This window comes from Neomonachus schauinslandi, chromosome 5 (genome assembly GCF_002201575.2).
Source record: "Neomonachus schauinslandi chromosome 5, ASM220157v2, whole genome shotgun sequence".
Lineage (NCBI taxonomy): Eukaryota > Metazoa > Chordata > Mammalia > Carnivora > Phocidae > Neomonachus > Neomonachus schauinslandi.
In genome coordinates this window covers 99,422,565-99,433,299 of record NC_058407.1, presented here as the reverse complement: position 1 = coordinate 99,433,299, position 10,735 = coordinate 99,422,565, and the positions used below count along the sequence as shown (strand labels likewise).

The window sequence follows — 10,735 nt, the reverse complement described above, 5'->3', positions numbered from 1 at the left end:
GATTTTTGGGTAATCTGCTGATTTGCCATATTCAGGCATCAATATGGATCATTGAGACTTGATGGGGTTATGCTGACTACAACCCTGGTAGCCTGTGTTGCCAAGAAATTCACTGGTAGGGGCGCCTGGGTGGCTCAGTCGGCTAAGCGTCTGCCTTCAGCTTAGGTCATGATCTCAGGGTCTTGGGATCGCCGGAGTCTGCTCCCTACTCAGTGGGGAGTCTGCTTCTCCCTCTCCCTCTGTCCCTCCCCCCTGCTGGTGCACTCTCTCTCTCTCTCTCAAATGAATAAATAAAAATCTAAAAAAAAAAAAATCATTGGTTCTCCCACTGAGCTCTATCCCCTGACAAGCGTTGGAGAAATCAAGTGATGACCATTTATAATGACTGCTTGATTACAGTCTTTGAGGCTGCTAGAATCAGGCAGTACTGTTAAAAAAAGGAGGGGGGCCCTCCTTTTGACCTCTGGAAAGCCCTAATGATAGCCCAGGGCTGGAGTGAACATTGTAATGAGCATTACCTATAAGTCTCCTTTGTAAATCTCTGACCTGACAGGAATATTTCTTTCCACTCAATCACTCTTATACATGGGAGGGAGAGGCTGATCTACTCCTCAGCCTTTGTTTTGGCCATCAGACTTGAATTTTGGTTTGAGATGCATGTGACCAGTCTTTGTTGTGATTTGGGTGTGATTAGAATTATAGTTTATACCATGCATAAAATGACAAAGCAGAAAGGGGATGCAGGGCTTGTCTCCTACAAACCTCCTCTTTTAAAGAAATGGGCTCAAGAGGTAAAGTGACTTTCTCAAAGCCACCCACCTATTTAATGCTGGAGCTGGGACTAGGGCACAGGTCTGTTGACCCCTGCAGTACACTCTTTCTCCACATGGTGCTGTGTCTCTATCTCATGTAGGTAGACACATGGTCTTGTATGATGAGATGCTGGGAAGGAAACTGACTTTTATTAGAACACTATTTCCTAGGAACTATGCTAGGTGTTTCATCTACATTGGCTTATTTTATTGTCATGCCCTTCTGCCAGAGCGAGATCACCATTAAGCCATTTTCACACAGATGGAGAGGTTAACCTACTGGGCTGTAAGACCACAAAGCTCATGCTCTCTCCTCTGGGAAGTGAAGAAAGAGATAAGGGTGGTTAAATGGTCCAGAAAGGAAACAGATGGAATCAAGCACAGCTTTGTTTAGCTACGTCCATTCACTGTGCATTTTCAGGTGGGGCTATCCCTGAGACACCAGAGATCAACCCTGCACTAAGGCAGGTCATAATGTGTCATGCCTCAAGTGACATCAGTATATAATGTGTCTGGGGCAGGAGCAAGGCTGAAAACTTCTTACCCATAAAAGTTTCAGAGGCACACAGGAACTTTAGAATTTTGATAGAGAATGTGTCCCCAACCTTACTTGAATGAAGGCTACTATGCTTCTGGTCCAGACCCTATAGCCTCCAGGATCTGTCTGTCCATATCTATAGATACTTCGCAGGGCCTATGTGACCAATGATATAGCTATATTTAACCTTTTAGAACCAATCCATATGACCCTTGATAGGACTTGAATCCATTACCAACTTTTCCTGGGAGAAGATGTGTCATCAGGGTAGGGATATGTCCTTTCATCTTTTAGTCCAGAATGCCTAGCAGAGTGCTTGGGTCCTAGTACTTAATATAAGGGCTAATGGAAGCAAATCTGTATTGAGTTATTGCACTGGATAAACTGAATTGATTTCTAGTTAGCCGTGGAGGGTTCAGGAGGGATTTTCCAGAAAAAAGTAAGCCTTTATGAAAGATTTGAAAAGGAGGAGAGGAGTGGAGTATACAACTTCCACCAAGAGGAAAAAGCTAATTTCTACTGTAATAGCATTTTAGAAGGACTATTTAAATACCTTTATGTTTCTACTACTATATCCTTCTTTCAGGGCCCTTCTCTGAAGAAGTTCCAGTTCCATTATAGACCACTGAGAAAATCTAGATGTCTTTCTGAGTCCTCCTCACCCTGAGAGAAAAGCAGGTAACAATGGTATTCAATTTTTTAGGGGCATAGAACACCAAGGATTTAGCTATTAATGTAGAACTACTAAGAAAATGCCCTGAAGAATTGTTAGAATAAATAATCGAACCAAACACTTTCATATCTAGTACAAAACAATGCTGAATTGATTTACTCAGACATTATCAGAGCAAGAAAGAATAACATTCTGGTTTTAATGACAAAAGGAAAAAAAAAGAAAGAAACCCAAACTTTGTAGGTGCTGGTGACATTCTTGCAAGTTGTTCTTTGGGATGTAGTTTAAGAAATAATTTGCCCTTGTGTTAGGGAGAAATAGGACTGCCGAGGCTTTTGAGCAGGAGAACTGCCCAGGTGTGGGGCTGCATGGAGGCTCAGCCAGGTAGCTAGCCGGCTGCTGCAGCCTTGGCGTGACTCCCATCTGTCCCAGAAGACACTAAGAACACTGCTGGGTGAGCTGCCATGAGGTGGTGATGGATCACGCCTGTGGTCTGATTCTTGAGGAGCCATGGATTCACTGCAGCATGCTGTGGCCATATGTGAGCCCACGCCATATGTGAGGTTCTCCTAGGAGAAGGAGGGAGAAGCCACATGACATATCTTATACATCTTTTATTGCAACAATCATATCTGAATGAGCCAGAGTCTGGGCTTTCCCAGACAGCACAGTCTGCAAGAGACATTGCATCCTGATGGCAGGGGCATTGGATTTGGGGAAGCAATGAAGTGTTGACTAGCTCCTGAAGTTGAACCAACTACACAGTCTTCACCTCCTGGAGGGCTCAGAAATGAGAGGAGACAATTCTGCAGTCGCCCCATAGGGTGAATGGAACCTTAGAATCCTTGTTCAACCTTCTAGGGTTTGCAGTTCCACTGCAACAGCTATGCCAAATAGTCTGACTGAACCCTTCCAGTGGCAGGAAATTCACTTCTCTGTGGCATCTCACAAAGCTAGGTAACTTTTCCAATTAATAGTCCTTCCCAAGAGTCTCATTCCAACCTTTGCATGCTAGTTCAACCATCAGCACATTTTCACTCTCAAGAACTTCATGGCTCTCAAGAACCTCTGTGTTAGAGATGGACCTTTCTATACCATGGGGGTTCCTTAGTTTTGGGGGGCCCTTTCTATAACTTAAGGACCTTCTTTCTCTGTGGGTCCTTTCATCTCTTCCACATATACTTATCCAATTGTCCTCAACCATGACTGCACATTAGAATCAACTAGAGAATTAAAACAAAATCCTGATGCCAGGCCTCACTAAATCATCCTTTCTGGGGGTTGAACCAAAGCACTGGTATTTTTAAAGCTCCCCAGATGAGTCCACTGTGCCAAGTTTGAGAACCACTTGTTCTCTTGTTCACAGAATCTGGTTAACCTCTTAAAGGTCATGCTGTAGAATAAAGCATCCTAGATTTGAATCCTGACTCTGTCACTTGGGCAACTCTGTGTTTTTGTGTTCTCATCTGTTTTTTAGGGATAATAACAGTACTCTCTGAAAAGAGTTGTCAAAAGAACTGCATGAGGACATATTAAGTCTAGATGAATCTCTGGCATCTAATAAGTGCTCTATAAAGTTTGACTCAGAGCCTAGGACAGGGCCTAGCAAATGTTAACACAATGTTTGTGGTCTTAACATGAGCCAAGTGCATTATCCTACGTACTTTACATGTCAATGCATTTTGTTGCACTGAAGACATAAGCAAAATGTGTCTTCAGGACACCTCTACATGGTAGGGTATATTGTCCCAGACTATCTATTTAACTTACATCTTAGTGAACAACCTACATCTCTTGTCATCTCATGTATCTTCTTGCCTCCCACCAAAATCCCTCCTAAAGCTCTTCTATGAAAATTCTATACACTTCCAAAACATCCAAGGTGACTAAATTCAGAGCTCCTCAATGGTCAATCCAATACCTTTTGTTGCCTATTGTCAAGCCCAGTGTTTATTTTTTTTTTAAGATTTTATTTATTTATTTGACAGAGAGAGACACCGCGAGAGAGGGAATACAAGCAGGGGGAATGGGAGAGGGAGAAGCAGGCTTCCCGCGGAGCAGGGAGCCTGATGCGGGGCTGGATCCCAGGACCCTGGGATCATGACCTGAGCTGAAGGCAGACGCTTAATGACTGAGCCACCCAGGTGCCCCAAGCCCAGTGTTTATTAATGAGCTAGGCATATAACAGATGCCCAGTAAATTCTTTGTGGAATGATGAAATTAATCTTGTGAAACTATGCTAATATATTTATGCAAAAGAGAGGGAGAAAGACTGAATTCCTGTGAACGGTGAGGTAGTGGGGATGCCTACTTATGTGCTAGGCACTTTTCATGCATCATTTTCACAACTGTAGGAGATGAATGTTCAGGTAATCTTTGGCTGTGTAATAAAGTATGCCAGAACTTAGTCTCTTCAGGTAACAATTCTTTTGCTTGTGAATTTGTAATTAGGTGGGAGCATAGCAGAAATAACAACTCTGCTCCAAGATGGCTCAACAGAGGACTGGAGTATCTGCTTTCACTCCAGCCATTATGGAACCACCTTGGTAGCCTAGGCTCCTCACTTGCAGCCCCAGGTTGGCTCTGGGTTGGATGGGCTGGAATAGAAAATCTTGCCAGAAGAATGCAGCTCTCTATCTCAGCCTCTCTACTCCCCATTCTAAGGGGAACTGTGTCTGTGCTTGGGGAGAAGCCAAGCCAAGCAAAAGATTTCAACAGAGAACGGAGGAAACACACCCACTGAGGTTCTCATAGCAACATAATCACGCACAGGCAGCAGCCTATTTCGGTGGGAGCTTGTCTCAGCTCCCCTCCTCCCTGGTTAGTCACAGAATGGATGCACTGCACAGGCAGAAGCAGTGTGGGGTGAGGTGGAGGGGAGAGTGTTGAACTGAAAGTCAGGAAGCTGGGAAGCTGCTCTCAGATGTTCCCTCAGCTGGCTGAAGGATCATGGACAAATGTCCTCCTTTCTCTGATCTCAGGGTTCTTATTTGTAAGATTAGAGGACCAAAATGCTGTGAGGATCCTTCCCTTTCTGATTTTCATTGACTGTATGAGTATTGAGACTCTCATGGTAGGGGATGAGATGTCTCAATCTTTTGTTTCTGAGAAAGATGCTAAGATAAGATGGGGTTCAAGAGGGTAAAAGTCATTCTTTAGATTCATCTCATTCACCCACCTACAACTTTCTGCATGTTGGCAGGATGTGAAAGGAAGGAGGATGACCGGGTGTTGAAAAAGATTTTGCTCACTCACCCCCAACACTAGTCAAAGTTTGTGGTCTGGGAAAGGAAAAGGTTAAGGAGTTAGGCTCATTCTTTCATTTACATTCACTCCTTCCACGAGACACACAAACAGACACACACACAGACACACACAGAGACACACACACACACAGGAGCCCATTAACTCAAGCCTGTTGCCCATTGTCTTTTCAGTCTTTTTACTCTCCACTTCCACTTCTCTCCCTCCTCCACTTATTGCAATGCATCCTCTCTTTCCCCTAGGATCAGGTGATGGAGGCATCTTTAGATTCTGGCCCATTTCTTCAATGGACTCTGAGGTTAGTTGAGGACAACTAGGCTCACATTTCCTGGCTGTCAAAGGTGATGATAAAAACAAATAGGGCATGCATGCAGGACTGATCTCCCTATGTAAGTACAGGGTTGAAGTGAAGAGAGCCAGGGTGCTCAGGAGCATCTTTCAGGTCCCTGTCCTTGACTTCTGGGTTGAAAGCTTGAAAGTGCAGCTGTCTTTGAAGAAGTCCAGCCTGACTGGCCTGTTGCAAAGGGAGAGACAGAGTGCCCCCCCTTGTTCTATTTCCCACCCGCCTGACAGATGGCCAGTAAGACAGAGAAAAAAGCTCTCAAAGTGAAGACAGGAATGCATTGTATAAAAATTCACACCCCCTGCTACCGCCCAAACTCCCTTAAAAAAGGATCAAGAGAATCCTAATGGGTACGTGACATCCTCCCTCTCTCCCATAAAAGGGACTTCAAAATCTGGTGATGATGGGGGAGGGGTGAGGAGGGAGAAGAGAAATGTGTGGGCAGGGGGCTGATAGGGAAGATTGAGGTAGGGGGAACAGGACTGCAGGCTCATCCATTTGACTATCTCCTACCGTCTTTCCCAAACCACCTCTGGCTGAACCTCTGGCCCAACCTCTCAGCCTAATAGAGGCTTGGAGCCCCAAGTGCCTGGACAGGGTCAGTGGGAGAAAAGGAGAGATGATAGCACACTTAGTCCAAGAGTTGAAGGAGTTAAGGACCCTCCCTCACCCAGACACCCACCCCTTCGCTCCCGAAGAAACCGTAATTCGTCAAGGAAGGAACCAAGAATTGACGGAGGAGCTGGGGAGTTGGGGGGTGGGGTGGGGTGGGGGCGAGGTAACTATGGCCCAATCTTGCCCAGAGCTTGTCCTCGGTGGGAGGACGAACACTCGGGTCTAAGAACCTGCAAGAGCCCAGCTCCGGCGCCCCGCTTTCTGCGAGCCTCCCGCGTGGCCCTGCAGCGTCCACGCGGCCCTTGCCCTTGTTCAAGTTGTGCACAGCGCCCGGCAGTGGAGGCGGCCAAGAGACCCCTGGAGCCTGGGGGAGGTGGTGGGCCCGGGGGCGCTGGGGGCCCTCCGTCTGCGCCCAGCCACCGCCCGCTCTACCGAACCTCCTACCCCGCCCCCACTCACCCGGCTCAGCCCCTAGGAGAGACGCGCAGGAAGCGTGTTGCTTCGCCCAGCCGATCTGCAGAAGTTGAGAGGAGTTGGTGGCTGCCTCCGGCCGGCCGGACTTTGCGAGCAGCCGCGAGAGGAGACGCCGCCGCTGCCGCGGAGCCTTCGGGGCTGCCTCCCTCCAGCTTAGCCCGCAGCGCGGGTGGAGAGGGGCGGGGAGGGGGTCGGGTGCGCGAGAAGAACTTGAAACTGTGTGAAGGAATCCGAAGCAGATGAGAAGGGAGGAAAATAAAACAAAGTGGAGACTGCAGAAAAGACTCAACCGTAGTTGATTGTATCGGCTGACGCTCCAGCAGAGGGGCTGGGTTGGTTTTTTTTTTTTTTTTTTTTCTCCCATTCTCTCTCTCTCTCTCTTTTAAAGCTACACCAGCTCTCTCTTTCTCTACTATCTCTGTATCACCAAACCCTTGCTGGCTCTTATGGGCATGAAACACTCCTCCCGCTGCCTGCTCCTAAGGAGGAAAATGGCGGAGAACGCTGCCGAGAACACCGAGGTAAGGAGGCGAGAGGGCTGGGGCTCTCGGCAACCCCGGCAGCCCACCCCGGACCACCGCGCCGCCGTCGCTGTCGCCGCCGCCGCCGCGCCGGCGCTCTGCACCTAGTGCCAAACTTTCCCCTGCTCCATCCCGCTTGCTTCTGCCGGCCGTGTGTGTGTGTGTGTGTGTGTGTGTGTGTGTGTGTGTGATGGGGGAAAGACAGTGCATGTCTCAGGTCCCCTCCCTCTTGAAAATGCAAAAGAGTCGCTCTCACCCCATCTCCCTCTCCTCCACCCGCCGCTCGCTTCTCTTTCCCCAAGTCCCAAACCCTGGGCAGCAGCGCTCCCCTGCCCTCTCCTCTGGGCTGCATTAGGGGTCCAGAGTCCCGGATTTGTGCAAAGCTGGGATGGGTGATCCTGGGGCCACGTTTGCTCCCTGCAGTGCCTTGACCGTCTCCAGCCGCTGCCTCAGCTTTACCCTTCAAGCTCGAGTCAGTTCCCAGCTCTCAGTCCCCGCAGCACCGCGGAGAGCTCCGGGCCTTTTGATGGTGGGGAGGGGGGCGGCCGGTTGGGGGCAAACCGAGCCGGTGGTGGGATCTGGGCACCACCAATAGACCCTCCCGCCCAGATCCGTCACGGGAGAAGTCTGCAGTCCTCGAACGTTTGAGCCGCTTCAGGGGCGCTAACCCGAGTAGGGAGCACTGGCCGCGGCCACCTTCAGAACCAGGGACAGCACCCGCTCCTGCAGCTGCCGAGCCCGCGCCGGGTGGGGGCTGCGTGCCGTGGGCTGCAGCGAGAAATGGGTCTGTAGCCACTCGTCCCGCAGCAGCTTTGGAGGAGGTCGCTCTAGCTCCGCAAATTGAGCTCTTGCCCCCCGCCTTCGACAGCCCAATAGCTGCCCTTTCTCTGCTCTTGAATTGGCCCTGAGCCTCAAAGAGCCCTGCTGAGTTTTGCGTCCCGAGACCGGAGGCTGTAATTCCTTGGCCTCGCACTGACCCTGCTGTAGATACAACTGGACTAGTCCGTTGGCTCTAGGCACCTGTAGTCACGAAGGGGATCAGCGTGGGCAGCCCCCTTACCTTCCTGGAGAAACGGTGCGCCGAGGTGGGGGCGGAGTGGGGTATGTGTGTGAAGATCATCCCTTACTCGGTGGCAGGAAAAAGACAGAGAGCAAACTCCCGGGCTCTATTAATAGCCTGGTGTCTGGTGGGGCTGCCGTACATTTCACATATGGTTACCCATATGCAGCGTGGGGCGGGGATGGAGGTGTGGCGCGGGGATTGTCCCTCTGTCTTGCTGGAATGCAAAAAGGTGCGGAGACCCTTCCGATCTTCTTCAGTAAGGTCTTAACTGCAGCTAACCATTATCCCACAGCATAGGCAGCAAAGCTTTTAAAATCCCCATTCTCTGAGACACTAGAAGCAGCATGCATCTGGCAATTGTCGATTTCGAAAAACAAACACGCTCTGGGGCTTGGGCATTCAGTAGCTAACGTTGTCTCCTTGAGTTAGGGCAAAGCCAGCATGCCTACAGTCCCCTGGACACTTCCTCTTCCCCAGCCAGCAAAGGCGCCTAGCCTCACAGCAGAGAGCTAGCCTTACCAATCCCCTCGCATTCCTCCCTCTGATCGCCCACCCGCAGAAGAGGTTGCTAAAAATAGCTCAGAGTCAAGGCTGCACTTCTGTAAAGTATTGAACCAGTGGGCATGTCACAGTCCCTGCAGCCAGGTGGCTGGAGCGCTGGAAGCAAGAAACAGCTTTCTCCGGCTCTTCCCTCCTCCCTCGCGGTTTCTAAAAAAAAGTTTTCACGGGTCCCTAAGCCCCCCCCCCCCCGCCCCCTGCCCAACCCCCGCTGTTGCGCGGGGTCTGGGTGCAGACCCCTGCCAGATTCCGCAGTGTGCAGGAGCGGCTACTGAGCTCCCCACCTTGGCCAGGGTTAAAGGCGTCCAGAGCAGGCAGAGCGACGCGCGCCAGGCTATTTTTACTTGCTTCCCCCGCGGCTCCAAGCTCCCCCTTCTCAGCAGTTGCACATGCCAGCTCTGCTCAAGGCATCAATGAAAACAGCAGTAGAGGCGGCTGAGCTCCTGCGAGGAAAAAAAAAAAAAAAACAACACGTCGCATGCCTGGCACAAAGGTGGGGGTGGGGAGGGACAGACCCAGCTGGAGCTCTTTGGAGAGGAGTGAGTCTGGGGGTTCAGTTCTTAGCAACTTCCCTTGAGAGGGAGAAGATTCAGACTTGGTCAAATGTGCCCAGTGGAGGCATCCAGGCGCGTGACAATCACTTGGTTTTCCTCCAGGAACTGGCTGTTTTTGGAATACACCAGGACTAGAGCAGTACTTCCAAAAGTGGAGGTATTATGGCTTTGCCTGCATTATGGTGAGAGAGAGAGGAAAGGACACCTGTGTGTGTGTGTGTGTGTGTGTGTGTGTGTTGATGGTGGTAGTGGTCCTTGTTGCTAATATAACGTCTTTATCAGAGACTGACTCTGTACCAGGAATAATTAGATACTCCTGATTGAAAGATGGAGGCAACCCCAGGCCCCTGCCCATAAGGAGCTCACAGTCTGGTGGACCACAATGCCCAATAATTCAGATAATTCTGTAGCACCTTTTCCTGCCTTTTGTTAGTGTTGTTTGCAAGCACTTTATCTCCTTTCCTCTTACAATAATCCTGTGAGGTAAGCAAAGGTTAGTATTCATTTCATGTCCCCATTTTACAAGTGAGGACACTGGGCCTGCGAGATCAAGCAGTTTCTGAGAGTCACCTGCTGGGCTAGGACAGCCCTGGGACACAGACTGCCACCACTTCTCACTCGTTGCCCTTTGCCCTACACTTACTTCCAAAAAGATGTCATGTGTGAATAGGAGTGGGTGAGGAGTGGGGAGGACAGAGATACTTTGGAAGGGAGAGAGGCAATGTTGGGGGTAGGCAAGGATGATGGGAGAAAGTGTTTTTCTTTTTTTTTTCACAAGGTAAAAATAGGGACAGACATTCTAATTGTCAGGCAGGAGGGAGAAAGTGAAGAATAAAGCTACTCATATTGTGAGCAAAGCCTCCCTCATTAAGTGAAGTTCAGAGCTGGGGCAGTGGGAATATCAAGGGCATGGGCTTGGTGGGCACAATATGTTCTGGGTGGCCCTGAGTGCACTCTTTAACTACTTTGACTTCAGTACCCCTATGTGTTCACTTGAGCTGGTTCCCTTTATGGTACAGAGAAGGCATAGGATATAAGGAAATACTCTGACAGCCCCTGGCACAGGGTACACATGAAGCAATGTTAGTTCCATTTATGCTTTATTGGGTTCCTTGATATGCTTCTCCTCCTCAGCTAAAGGAATTATCACCTCTGCTCCCCACATATCATCAGAAACTTTCTGATACGGCCTTCTGAAAAGTCTGCAAAGCCTCTGGCCTGACTGTTCTGTCTTACTATCCTATTCAGCTCACTATCAGTGCCCAAGGCAGGTCATTTTCACTTTTGCCCTCACTACGGCAATAGGCTCTCAACCGCAGG

At 49.4% G+C, this 10,735-nt stretch overlaps 1 protein-coding gene across 2 annotated transcripts in view; it reads left to right on the top strand.

Annotated features, from left to right (window-relative positions):
- The first annotated feature begins 7,165 nt into the window (after positions 1–7,165).
- The window catches only part of PRMT8 (protein arginine methyltransferase 8), a 90,978-nt gene continuing 87,408 nt past the window's right edge, over positions 7,166–10,735 (top strand). Inside the window, exon 1 of one of the 2 annotated variants that reach the window (XM_044914962.1) lies at positions 7,166–7,240. In XM_044914962.1, coding sequence (XP_044770897.1) covers positions 7,166–7,240 — 75 coding nt within the window. Of the gene's footprint in view, positions 7,249–10,735 lie in introns of both variants that reach the window. The other variant, XM_044914961.1, reaches the window with a different exon arrangement.